The following is a 14,364-nucleotide window of genomic DNA, read 5'->3' as shown; positions in this document are numbered from 1 at the left end:
TAGGAACCCCCGAACTACACCCAAAGTACCTGGGTGAATTATGTGACCCCACTACACAAGCCCCCCAGAATTCACCCATAGACAAAATCCCTCTCCCGGGGAGGAACCACAGGCCGGCCCTTGCGGGTGCGAAAAACGGGGGCCGAGGAGGGAGAACAGCCAGGACCAGAAGGGCTGACGGGGGGCGCGGCTGTTGGCGGGCGGGGCAACGGGGGCCGTCCCCGGCGCGGGGCCCGGGCCAACTCCAACGGCCGGGAAACATCCCTGTGAGCTGGTTTAACCCTATCGACAGACACGGTCTCGGGTCTACCGCCAAAATCCACCGTCAAGCCTTTAGCACCGTGTCGCAAGACCCTGAACGGTCCATCGTAGGGGGGGCGCAGGGGTCCACGGTGGGCGTCATGGCGGACGAACACGAACTCGGCCCCATTTAGGCCGGGGGGCACCCGGAAGTCCGGGGTGCCGTGTTGCGAAGTGGGGATTGGTCTAAACGTCCCGGCTACCTCCAGCAGGGAGGAGCGCTGCTTGGCCGCGGACCACGGGGTGGTGGCATCCGGGATGAAGTCCCCGGGTACTCTCAGCGTCTGGCCGTAGACGAGTTCTGCAGACGAAGACTGCAAATCTTCGTTGGGGGCGCACCGTAGGCCGAGCATGACCCAGGGGAGCTTATCCACCCAGTTACCGTCGGTCAAGCTAGCGCGTAGCGCCGCCTTCATGGACCGGTGGAAGCGCTCGCACAATCCGTTGGCTTGCGGGTGGTAGGAAGTGGTCCGGTGCAGCTTGACTCCAAGGCTCTCAGCCACTGCGTTCCACAGCTCTGAGGTGAACTGCGCGCCGCGGTCAGAGGAGAGGTCGGACGGAGTTCCGAAGCGCGCAACCCACGTGGAGATGAATGCACGGGCCACGTCGGACGCCGCTGTCGAGGAGAGGGGTACGGCCTCTGGCCAGCGGGTCGTCCTGTCCACCATGGTGAACAGGTAGGTGAAGCCGTGGGAGGAGGGAAGTGGGCCCACTAGGTCGACGTTGACGTGGTCAAATCTTCTCTCGGGGACCGTGAAAGGCTCGAAGGGGGCCTTTGTGTGGCGGTGCACTTTGGCGCGCTGGCAGGCCACGCAGGAGTCGACCCATGACCTTACGTCCCTCTTGAGCCCCCGCCACACGAATTTCTGGGAGACCAGCTTCACGGAAGGCTTCCTGCCGGTGTGCGACAGGTTGTGCACCGCATCGAAAACGTCTCGCCGCCAGTTCGCGGGGACCAGGGGGCGGGGAAGGCCAGTGGAGACGTCACACAGCAGCCTGACGCCGGAGTCACCCACTGCAATCTCCTCTAGGCGGAGTCCAGTGTCGGCGGACCTGAGGGACTGTACCTCACCGTCCGAGGCCTGGTCGGCAGCCATACGGGCGTAATCGAGGCCCAGCTGGACGGTCCCGACGGCGGCCCTGGAGAGGCAGTCCGCGACCGCGTTGTCTTTACCGGCGACGTGCTGGATGTCCGTCGTGTACTCGGAGATGTACGACAGCTGGCGTTGTTGTCGAGCAGACCACGGTTCGGCCACCTTGGACATCGAGAACGTGAGGGGTTTGTAGTCCACGAACTCCGTGAAACTCCGGCCTTCTAGTAGGAAGCGAAAATGGCGGATGGCCAAGAAAAGGCTCAGGAGTTCCCTGTCAAACGCACTGTACTTGCGTTCCCTGGGGGTTAACTGGCGGCTGAAAAAGGCAAGGGGCTGCCAGGCACCACCGACCCACTGTTCGTGCACTGCACCAACGGCGTAGTCCGAGGCGTCGGTAGTGACCGCGACTGGGGCTCCAGGCACCGGGTGGGCCAACATAGCGGCGTGGCTTAGCGCCAACTTGGTCGCGTCGAAGGCGGTCTGCCGCTCGTCCGTCCAGTCGACGGCCTGGTTGGGGGACTTGTTCTGCAGGGCCTCGTACAGCGGACGCATGGTGTGCGCTGCTCGGCGAATGAACCGGTGGTAGAACGTCACCATGCCGAGGAACTCCCGGAGCGCTCGGGCTGTGTGTGGCCTGGGGAAGGCAGAGACAGCTTCCACTTTCGAAGGGAGGGGGACGGCGCCATTTTTGTCGATGAGATGTCCGAGAAAGTGAATGGAGGTCTGCCCGAAAAGGCACTTGGCCAGGTTGATGGCCGTGCTGGTTAAGTCTCGTGAAGAGGTCCCGGAGGTGAGTCAGGTGTTCCTCCTCTGAGGAGCTAGCGACCAGGATGTCGTCTAAGTAGACGAAAACGAAAGGCATGTCCCTTAGCGCAGAGTCCATCAGCCTTTGGAAGGATTGGGCCGCATTTTTAAGCCCGAATGGCATACGCATGAACTCAAACAGTCCAAAGGGCGTGACCACCGCCGTCTTGGGAATGTCTGAGGGGTGTACGGGGACTTACCCGCCAGGTGCGCCAGGTGCGCCGAAAAATCTTGGATGTGGGGAACCGGGTAGCGGTCCGGCGTAGTAGCATCGTTGAGGCGACGGTAATCGCCGCAGGGTCGCCAACCGCCGTCTGGTTTAGGCACGATGTGGAGGGGCGAGGCCCAGGGGCTGTCCGAGCGTCGGATTATCCCAAGCCGCTCCATATTAGCGAACTCTGCCTTGGCGATCGCCAGCCTCTCCGGATCGAGCCACCGGGCCCTAGCATAGATGGGAGGGCCCTTAGTGTCAATGTGGTGCTCGACACCATGCTTGGCCGTGGCGGCGGAGAAGGTGGGTTGAGTCAAGTTGGGGAACTCGCTGAGGAGGCGCTGGTACTTGTCACCCTCCGAAAGAGAACTGGAGAGGCCCTTGTATTCCGCCCCGTCGCGGACGCACGGTAACGAGGAGAAGGTCAGTGCGTCCACCAGGCGGCCATGTTTGACGTCCACGAGCAGGCCGTGGGCACACAGAAAATCGGCGCCGAGGAGAGGGAAGGAGATGTCGGCCGTGACAAACTCCCATGTGAAGCGCTGGCCTCCAAAACACAGTCTAATGGTTTTTGTGCCATAGGTGCGAATCGGGGTGTCGTTGGCGGACGTCAACGGCGGTCCCTGGGCCCCACCGGCGGTGTCACTCACCGTGGCTGGCAGGACGCTCCTCTGAGCACCGGTGTCGCAGAGGAACTTACGCCCAGAGATAGAGTCTTTAATGAACAGTAGCTGGGTCGTGGCGCCCGCGCTCACAGCCTTCACAGAGCCATAGCTGCAGGGGGCGCGGCACTGCTTCGCCTTCACGCCGAAGCGTGCGTGGAAGTAGCATAACCCCGGGTCGGCACGGTCGGAGGTGGCGGGGGCGTTTCTGTCAGTCTGTACACCGGCGTACAGGGGTGTGTGACTGCGTGCCGGGGAAGCGTGACTGCGCGCCGGGGCCAACATATCGGGGGTGAAACGCTGTGTAGCTAAGAAGAAACGGTCAGCCTCCTCTGCTAGAGCACGGGGTTCTGTAATGGTCGTATTGGCGAGCGCCGTTTGCGCGTGCGGCGGCATGTGCCTCAGGAAAAGTTCAATGAACAGGAAATTCGGTTCTTCCTCCCCCAGTAGGGCTAACATCATTTCCATGTGTTCTGAAGGTTTGCTGTCCCCCAAACCTTTAATGGCAAACAAACGCCTGGCTCTCTCAGGTCGTGACAGTTCAAAAGTTTTGAGGAGGTATGCCTTTAATGCTGGGTACTTATCACTCGCAGGAGGGGATGTGATGAAACCCACTGTCCTGGCTGCAGTAGAGCTCCCTAGGGCTGCGACGACGTGGTAGTAGCGTGTAGCGTCGTCATCCACGCCGCGGAGGGCGAACTGAGCCTCCGCCCGGGCGAACCATGCCGCGGCGGACGTCTCCCAAAACTCCGGCAATCTCAGGACGATAGCGTTGTACGTCATGTTCGGATCAGTCTCGGAAACTTCGTCGAGACTGACGTCGGGGTCACCAGTGTGGTGCCGAAGAACTGGAGTCGGAGGCGGAGTATCGAAAGGAACATCAACTTTACTGCTGAACATTGAGCATCGTAAGACAGACTGTGTAACACTTTAACCGGTAGGAACCCCCGAACTACACCCAAAGTACCTGGGTGAATTATGTGACCCCACTACAATATATTCTTTTTTTGTCAAGCAGAAAAGTGACATGTGACAGTGGTCATTGAGATGGAAAAGAGAGGCACTCCAAGAACATGTTCAATAAATAATGAATAGTAGATAATAGTGACTGCCCACCCATTGCACTTAAAACTTTTATTTTACCTCTAAACCACCGTGTTTCAAAGAACAAACACACATTCACACTTTAATTTAACGCCACCACTTACCTTCATCGCCATCACTGGCGCTGACAGTGACTATCGCAAATCCAACGTCGGCATCTTCTTCCACGTCAACTTCAAAGGATGCCCGTGCAAACACTGGCTTGTTATCATTGACATCACTGATAAAAACTCGAACATATGCCGTGTCTGAAAAAAAAAATAGATGAGAAAAAGTGAAGGATACTGAGAGTAATGAGAGGAAGGCATTTGCCCACATTACACTGTTCTTGTTCTGTCGTGTGCATAAACATCTGTCTGCATCACATTTTCAATCAACAACCAACGCTGTCGGTCTGCACAATGTCTGTGTTTAACCATTACATCCAGGTGTTTCTTCAGCAAACAGGCTGAAAGAACAAGAACAAAACACAGAACAAAAGCAGCCTCAGGTCATCACTGTAAGGCTCAGTACTTAGGAAAAACAGTATATCACACTTCCTTTGATATTATCAAAACAAGGATAATTTGGAAAACATTATTCAATATGAGATCAATTATTTAGCCAAGGGTGGAGTAGATGGTGTTTATTTGACGTAAAGATAGCAAACTCATGCAGCCATTGGAGCTAGAACAAAGCAGTTCTCTTACATATCACAAAATCTTTCAGCCAGAGAGAAGGAGAGAGATAAAGAGGGAAAATGAAAAAAACCCCAAAACAAACTAAATGGAGGAAGGTATCCTCTCATCCTCCTTCTCAGCTGCCACATTCATCCACATTGATTCTTGAAATATGAATGTGCAAATCAAATGTTCAATCCACAAAGCAGTCTGTGAGGTGTAGAGTGAGCTTGTTTACTGCTTGTGAAAGTGGTCTTTAGGTATATGGGTTTGGAGCCAAATTCTGCTGCACCTGTTCTCAACCATCTGCTGCGACTTGCTGAGTAAGAATGTCTATATGTGTAGACGTCCTTTGATAAATGCAGGTTGCACTTCATCTAAGTCCACCACTTTCGTTGAACTAAGAAATCACTTAAATAGAATCTGTTAGACAAGGTGAAATAGGCTACAAAATCTCAAGAACAAATGCATCATGCCACGATCCAAAGAAATCCAAGAAGAAATTAGAAAAAAAAGTGATTGAAATTTATTGATCTGGAAAATGTTAGAGCCATTTCTAAGGCAGTGGGGCTCCAGCGGACCACTGTCAGAGCCATTATCCACAAATGGGGAAAACTGGGAACAGTTGCAAACCTTCCCAGGAGTGGTTGACCAACAAAGATTACCTCAAGAGTGCAACGACAACTCATCCAAGAGGTCACACAAGAACCTAGAAAAACATCCAGAGAACTGCAGGCCTCATTGGCCTCGATTAAGGTTGGTGTTCAAGACTCCACTATAAGAAAAACACTGGCCAAAAATGGCATCCATGGGAGAGTTCCCAGGCGAAAACCACATCTGTCACAAAAGAACACAAAGGCTGATCTCACATTTACCAAAAAGCATCTTGATGATTCTCAAGACTTTTGAAGAACTATTCTGTGGACTGATGAATAAAAAAATGAACTTTTGGAAGGTGTGAAGCCCGTTACCTCTGGCGTGAAAATGGCACAGCATTTGATAAAAAGAACATGATACCAACAGTAAAACGTGGTGGTGGCAGTGTGATGGTCTGGGGCTGCTTTGCTGCCTAAGGACTGGGACAACTTGCTGTGATTGATGGAAAAATGAATTCTGCTGTTTATCAGACGATCCTGAAGGAGAACGAGCAGCCATCAGTTTGTGCCCTCAAACTCAAGTGCTCTTGGATCATGCAGCAGGACAACAGTCTGAAACACACCAGCAAGTCCACCTCTGAATGGATTTATTTTTGTACCTCAATAAATTGAATCATCATTTAGAAACTTCGTTTATATTTTATTGGGTTGTCTGTGTGCGACTAACATTGATGTGATGATCCGAAACTTTTGCGAGTGATGAATATGCAAAAAGCACAGAAATCAGGAAGGATGAAAATACTTTTTCACAGCACTGTATAATATAATATTTTGTGGTAGTTTATTTTATATATATGTTGTCTTATGTACATGTTTGATAAATCTGGTGGCATCGCACGTGGATGGTGACGACTAGTCTTTTCTTTTCCGCCACCATGACCACGAACAGCCTACAGTTGACCTCCTTAGCTGCACTGACATGGCTGTACATTTCAAAAGAACATAAAATCAGTTGTCCACACAACTAAAATGAAAGTTATCGGGCGCTTAATCTTCTTGTAAAAAGATGGTTGGAAAGTTAAAATTCATGAACAAAGTTGTGGTGTTTATGCTACATGGTATCTGCTGTGACTAAGGTAAGGGAACAATCTCAAGGAACAACTAGTATTGTTAGAACTGGGATTTCAACCCAGGGAATTAGTAACTGATAAATTCAGATGTTCAACGAATACAAGCATGAACAAACATGAACCGTATTAAATTTTTTTCTATACAGTGACTGCATCACTTCAGAAGCTGCACCGATCCGTCTGTCAATCTCACGTTCCATCCTTCCCTCACTTGTGAACAAGACCCCAAGAGATTTAAACTCCTCCATTTGGGGCAAGGACTCTCCACCGACCTGAAGAAGGCACACCACCCTTTTCCGGTCAAGAACCATGGCCTCGGATTTAGAGGTGCTGATCCTCATCCCACTTGCGTCACACTCAGCTGCAAACTGTCCCAGTGCACGCTGAAGATCCAGGTTTGAAGAGGCCAACAGGACATCATTGTCTGCAAAAAGCAGAGATGAAATCCTTTGGTCCCCAAACTGGACTCCATCCGGATCCTGGCTGCGCCAAGGAATTCTGTCCATAAAGATTATGAACAGAACCAGTAATAGAGGGCAGCCCTCAGCAAAGGGCCTCGGACCCCATACTCCCGAAGCACTCCCCACAAGATACAACGAGGGACACGATCAAATGTCTTCTCCAGATCCACAAAACACATGTGGACTGGTTGGGCAAACTCCCACGAACCCTCGAGCACTCCATGGAGAGTATAGAGCTGGTCCAGTGTTCCATGACCGGGACGAAAACCACATTGTTCCTCCTGAAACCGCGGTTCGACTATTGGTCTGAACCTCCTCTCCACTACCCTGGAATATACTTTCCCCGGGAGGCAGGCTGAGGAGTGTGATCCCCCTATAGTTGGAACACACCCTCCGGTCCCCTTTTTGAAAAGAGAGACCAACGCCCCTGTCTGCCAATCCAGAGGTACTGTCCTCGACTGCCATGCGATGTTACAGAGACGTGTCAACCATGACAGTCCCCACACATCCAGAGACTTGAGGTACTCAGGGCGAATGTCATCCACCCCCGGTGCTTTGCCATCAAGGAGTTAGGCAACCATCTCGGTGACTTCAGCTTGGGTGATGAACCTCTGGGTCTCACCTCTGAGACCTCAGTCTCTGCTTCCTGTGTGTAAGACATAGGAGCGGGATTGAGGAGATCCTCGAAGTATACTTTCCCGACAATATCTTCAGTCGAGGTCAGAAGCTCTCCGCCTTTACTGTAAACAGTATTGGTTGTGCACCGCTTTCACCTCCTGAGGCATCAAATGGTTTGCTAGAATTTATTTGAGGCTGACCGATAGTCTTCCTCCATGGGCTCCCCAAACTCTTCCAAGACCCGAGTTTTTGCCTCCGCGACTACTCAGGTACAGGCAGGCCAGGCGTACTGCAGCTTGTCAGCTGCCTTTGGAGTCCTATCAATTCAACAAGATTTGATAGGACTCCTTCTTCAACTTGACGGCATCCCTTACTTCTGGTGTCCACCACCGGGTTCGGGGGTTACCGCCGTGACAGGCACCAGAGACCTTGCGACCACAGCTCAGAGCAGCAGCTTCGACAATGGAGGTGGAGAACATGGTCCACTCTGACTCAATGTCCCCAGCCTCTCGCGGGATCTGGGAGAAGCTCTCCCGCAGGTGGGAGTTGAAGACCTCACTGACAGACAATTCTGCCAGACATTCCCAGCAGACTCTCAAAACACGTTTGGGCCTGCCAAGTCTGTCCTGCCCCCTGCTCTGCCAGCGGATCCAACTCACCACGGTTGACAGCTCAGCTCTGCTCTGGACACTTGAGTGTGTTGGACACTCAAGTGCCTAACACACGCGGTTGGAGGTCTGATGATACGATAACAAAGTCAATCATCGACCTCCGGCCTGGGGTGTCCTGGTGCCATGTACACTTACGGACATCCCTGTGGTTGAACAAGGTGTTTGTTATGGACAAACTGTGACGAGCACAGAAGTCCAATAACAGAACACCACTCGTGTTCAGATCAGGGAGGCTGATCCCAATCACCCCTTTCCAGGTCTCACTTTCATTGCCCATGAACGTTGAAGTCCCCAAGGAGTACAATGGAGTACCCAGTCCAAGTATTCATTACTCTTCCCAGGGACTCCAAGAAGGCCGGGTTTTCTGCACTGCCATTTGGCCCGTAGGCTGTAACATAAGTGAGACATCTGTCCCCAACCCGAAGGCACAGGGATGCTAGTTCACCGGGGTGAACTCCAACATATGACGGCTGAGCTGTGGGGCCACAAGCAAGGTCACACCAGTCCGCCGCCTCTCACCTTGGGTAACACCAGAAAAGTGGATAGTCCAGCCCTCTCAAGGGTTTTGGTTCCAGAGCCCAAGCTGTGGGTAGACGTGAGCCCGACTATATCTAGTCGGTATCTCTCAACCTCCCCCACAAGCTCTGGCATCTTTCCACCCAGCGAGGTGACATTCCATGTGCCTAGAGCTAGACTCTTTGTCTGGGGATTGGGTCATTGAGCCCCATGCTGACGACTGCCACCCAATCCACAGTGCATCTGTCCCCTACAATTTCCTCGGTGAGTGGTGAGTCCACCGGAGGTTGGGCCCATGTCGTCCTTTCAGGCTGAGTCAGGCTGGGCCCCACGGGCAGAGGCCCGGCCACCAGGCACTTGCATACGAGCCCCAACCCTGGGCCTGGCTCCAGGGTGGGACCCTGGATGCGCTATACCGGGCGAGGTCATGGCCCTTGATTTTTCTGTCATCATAGGGGTTTTTGTACTGCTCTTCCTCTGGCCCGTCACCCAGGACCTGTTGGCCAAGGGAGACCCTAGCAGGAGCATATAGCCCCTGGCAACATAGCTCCTGGGATCATTCGGGCACTCAAACTCCCCCACCACAATAATTATTAGTATATGTATATACTTATAATAACAATAATAATAATCCAGACTTTATTGATCCCCAGAAGGGAAATTCACTTTACACACTTTTTAGTACATGCATTTCTGTTAGTATACAGCACATCACACACAGTGTTGTGAACAAGGCCCCTGAAACACACAGCACACTAGGGGCCTGTCATCATGCAGTTAGTCCAGGGAGGAAGAGTGACAGGTCGCGCTCAGAGGTCGCGCCCCAATAAGCAGCTTGTGGTGGGGACGGCGCCTTGCTCAAGGGCGCCTCGCTCAAGGGCGCCTCGGCAGTGGCAGGGAGGTGAGCTGACACCTCCCGCTGTCAGCTCACACTCCAAGGGATGTTGTGGCGGGAGCAGGAATCGATCCACCGATGGCCGGGCGATCCGTCTTCAAGACATCTGCTCTACCGCTGAGCCACTGCCGCCCCACTAGCAGGAACCCATGGAAATTCCACAATAAAACAATATCAGACTTCATACCAAACATATGAAAATTAATGTATTGGTCTTATTAACCAGGGGCACGCAACATAGTCAAAATGGGCATTGCAAAGCCACAGATGAATTTTAGTAGGCTAACTGGAGAAAGAAAGCTAACTAATTATGCGATTTGGAAAGGAGCTAACGTTAAAGGAAAATACATCTGTCAAAAGAGCAAGTGGAAAAGAAAGTGATAGTTCTATTAGCTGACTACATGGACAGAACTGTATGTACCTTACTTAAAGACCGTTTTTGTCAGCATTTTGGAGACTAAATCAATTGTCCCATTCTAAACAAAAATCATAGCTGGACAGACTGTTCGTGCTTGCCAGCTAGTTTCACACAGAATTTGTTGCTGTTTTCTGTGTCGTTCCTGCTGCTTGGACTCTGCTCAAAAACATGAAAAATGTTGGAACAGTTATGACACTCTAAAATTATGTTAACTGGTAAGTCCATGTATAGTTATTTCTTCTCCTAACAAAATAGATGCCTTACGCCATATTGTTCAAGGGATTCCTTCTGGCAGATGCGTCGTGATTGGTTGGACGCCATGATTGGTCGGGCGCTTGATTGATAGGCAGTGGGTGGAGTTGGTGACAGTGTGACAGCGTGAGACTTTTCAAGTGAGCTTATTCAAATATTTAGGTGTGTGTGTGTGTGTGTGTGTGTGTGTGTGTGTGTGTGTGTGTGTGTGTATAAAGTAGCAGAGTAAATAGAATTGGCAGAGATTTTACTGGAAGTTATGGCTTGCTTGTTGTGAAGTACATGAAATCTAAAGATGCCCTTTCTAGCAGATCCAAAAAGAATTATGCATCCAAATCTAATCAACCCCACTATCATCAGATTCATGCCTCCTATCTTTTTTTGAGTTATCAACACCCCCCCCCCATAAAAGCAAACAACAGTCATAACCACAAAATCTTCCAACTACATATATCCATTCTTGTTAAATTTTTGTTAATTTGGTACCAATCCTTCTTCATAGACCCTCATCCACATTCCTGACAAAAAAATAATAACTCCCACGGCTTCTCTGCTCTCTTTCAGTCTCTGCTCTGCTAAATATTTAACTTCTGTTTACAGTACTAAAAATGTCATAAACACACCTAGAGACAGGAACTATCATTAATACATGATTATATATTTCTAAATATAATCTGGTCTGTCTTGCTGTTTTAAGACCGCTTTCAATCCACCCATCTGTCTCAACATCTGTTATTTTTTTCCTGTGTCTCTGTTCTACCATGTTTGCATTTCAGCTGCCAGTAAATGAAAGAGAAAAGGATTGATGTAGAAAGAGTGGCAACGGACGCAGACAGAGATGGCCTACGGTCCTCCAATGGGGAGGAATAGGCAGATGTGGAATCGGGACAGAGAGACGATAACATAATTTATTGCTTCGTTCACTGGGGGTTTGGGGCTTCAAATGAAGTCTACTGAGCAGCTGTTACAGCTGTTACAGTTCTAGCCATTTATGCAAATCACTCAGCAAACACATGAAATGTATGTAAATCTGACATCAGCAGACTAAGAATCAATTTTGTTATCACATCAGTCTACGCATTTTTACAGTAAAGATAATTCAAAATTTAATATTAGATCTCCTTTGAAATGAACAGATCATATCCCAGAACCTACAAATATTGCATGAAAATAATTCTCATTTGCATACATCAACTTGATCTGCACATGCACGAGCAAGCCGCAGGTTACCTCTGCGTGTACTTTATGATTTTTTATGAGTTAACCTTTATCATGGACAGCCTCCACTTGAATCCGCTACTGCAAGCCAGCAGTACTGGACTGGTGTACTCCAGGGAGGAGATGCTGTCCATGAGGACCAGAGAAGGTCAAGAAATTCGGGATCTCACCTTGTCGAGATAGAGAGGTGATACTGAGGCAGTCGCGGGGGCAGGGGCAACATCAAAAAGCTAAGCTAAAGCTAGAGCCACTAGTTTAAGGTGAGTAAAACCCTCCGTCATCCTGGGGAATGTCAACTCACTGCCTAACAAGCTGGACGAACCAACGGCATTGTGCAGGACTGACCAACTGGCTCAAGGCCGGCAACAACAGGGAGGCCACACACAGATGTAGCAGTCAAAAGTTAGTTTTATTTAACTCAAATCAGCAAAAGTAAATAACCAATGGCATGTGTAATTAGGAAGGACATCAGTCATGTTAGGAGTGTGTGGATGAGTGAAACATGGTATTTTGTAAGGTGCAAGAAACCAAACAAAGGGAAACAGCAGGCAGCAGGCCAAGCTGAGAGTGTGTGACCAAATGGGCGGTTCCAAATAATAACCTCTGCAGGCCCAACCCAGAATAGCGGGCACCAACAGGCACTCCCTCCCAGCTCCGCCTATCAGCTAACTCCTAGTAACTGCAAGAGAGAGAGAGACCAGTGAGACACAGGCAAGCAGACTGAACAAGGTCGTGACACTACATGCCCAACGCTAACGTCGAACTAACAGGCTTTTCCTCCACAAGAGTAGACCAGGACACCGCCGGGAAGAAGAAAGGAAGTGGATTAATTATCTATACTAACGACAGATGGTGCCACCTGGGACATGTGACCATCTGTGTGAGCACTTCTGCTCTTTGGACCCGGCACCTGGAGGTTCTGTTCATCATCACAGATGACTTTAATCACATCATCTTGGACTCGCCCCTCCCCACAATGGTTCACAATGGTTCTTTTCTACACTAATGCCAAAAAGGCATACATCGCCACTCCCCTTCCCACACTAGGTAAAACCTAGTGCACCACAGCCTACTTACATCCTGCTGGTGAAACAGCTGCCATCAACAACATGGCAGGTTAGGAGATGGTCCCCGGAAGCTAAGGAGACGCTTAGGGACTGTTTTCAGACCACAGACTGGGATGTTATCATGGGCTCACATGGAAAGGATTCTGAGGGTGCGGCCCTGTGTTTAGCAGACTATATGAACTGCTGTGTGGACATGTCAGGACAGTCAAATGTTACCCGAATAATAAACCCTGTGTAACCAAGGAGGTGAAGGCTGTCCTGAACAGGAAGAAGTGGGTGTTTGGAGTGGGAATGAGCAGGAGATGAGGAAGGCCAAGCAAGAAGACTCCACCTGAGGGAGGCCAAGGAGGCCTACAGGAAAAGGCTGGAGATCCATTTGGGGCGCAAAGAGGTACAGGAGGTCTGGGGTATGAGGTTGGGGTTGATCACGTATTCCTGTACCTTCTCCACTGTGCAATGATCTAGCTGGATGTCAGGGACTGTACCGTCAGGGTGCTCTTTTTTTACTTCTTGAACGCCTTCAACACGAATCACGACCCTAACCCCAATCCTAACCCTAACCCTGGCTCCTGCAGGACAAACTGGCCTCTATGGTTGTGGACCCCAGCCTTGTGAGCTGGATCACCAACTACCTGACCCAAGTACATCCAGATGGGGGACTGTTTATTTTCTGTGGTAACCAGCAGCACAGGGCCTCCTCAAGGAATTGTGCTCTCTCCCCTTCTCTTCACCCTCTACATGACAGACTTCCAGCATGACTCAGATACATGCCACATGCAGAAATTCTTAACACCAAGATGACACCATGATTGTGGCATGTATCAGGGAGGGTGACGAGGGGGACTACAGGAGAGTGGTGGCAGACTTTTTGGAGTGGTATAAACACAATGAGATCCAACTGAACATCTCCAAGACCAAGGAGACGGTCTTGGATCTCCAGTGGGCACACCCAACTCCACAGACAGTGGTCATCAAGGGCATATAGGTGGAAGTGGTAGAGACCTACAAGTACCTGGGACTGCAGCGGTTCAATAGACTGACTGGTCTACCAACATGGACTGTGTGTACAAGAAGGGGCAGAGTAGAATGTACTTCCTGAGGAGGCTCTGCATGTGGCATGCTCAACACTTGCTTCAAGCTCCTTCAGATGTTCTACCAATCCATCGTATCCAGTGTGTTTGCCTACGCGATTGTGTGTTGGGGTAGTGGTGCCAGGAAGAGGGACACAGAACGCTGGAACAGACTCATCCACAGGACTGTTTCTGTCGTTGGGCAGAGCCTGGACTCTGTGGAGACAGTTCTGGAGAGGAGGACTTTGTCCAAGCTGAGATCAATCCTGGGGAACACAGCCACCCCCTGCACACCACATTTCGCCAGCAGAGGAGCCCCTTCAGTGAGGCTGCTGTCACTAAGCTCCTCCACAGAGAGACCAAGGGCCTCCATTGTGCCCTGTGCCATCAGAGGGCACAATGAGAGAATAAGGAAGACAGAGGATGGGGCATCAGGGTCAGGAAGGTCATCAATTTGCGGCTCAGTGTGGGGGAGGCAATGGTTTGGAGATCTGTTGGGTGGTACCTGGGTGTCATGTGGTGGATAATGACGGTAACATTAATGGTAACATCTTATATGTGATGAACGTGCCTGCCCACTATGTGGGCTTCTAGCTTGGGATTTTATGGTATCTGAAC

At 50.7% G+C, this 14,364-nt stretch overlaps 1 protein-coding gene across 1 annotated transcript in view; it reads right to left on the bottom strand.

Annotated features, from left to right (window-relative positions):
• The window catches only part of si:ch211-186j3.6 (neural-cadherin), a 593,489-nt gene that overhangs the window by 306,018 nt on the left and 273,107 nt on the right, over positions 1-14,364 (bottom strand). The window contains exon 16 of the mRNA XM_068311636.1: positions 4,280-4,423. Within this exon, the coding sequence (XP_068167737.1) occupies positions 4,280-4,423 (144 nt within the window). The remainder of the gene's footprint in view (positions 1-4,279; positions 4,424-14,364) is intronic.

This window comes from Antennarius striatus, chromosome 1 (genome assembly GCF_040054535.1).
Source record: "Antennarius striatus isolate MH-2024 chromosome 1, ASM4005453v1, whole genome shotgun sequence".
Lineage (NCBI taxonomy): Eukaryota > Metazoa > Chordata > Actinopteri > Lophiiformes > Antennariidae > Antennarius > Antennarius striatus.
This window is presented reverse-complemented; position numbering and strand designations above follow the sequence as displayed.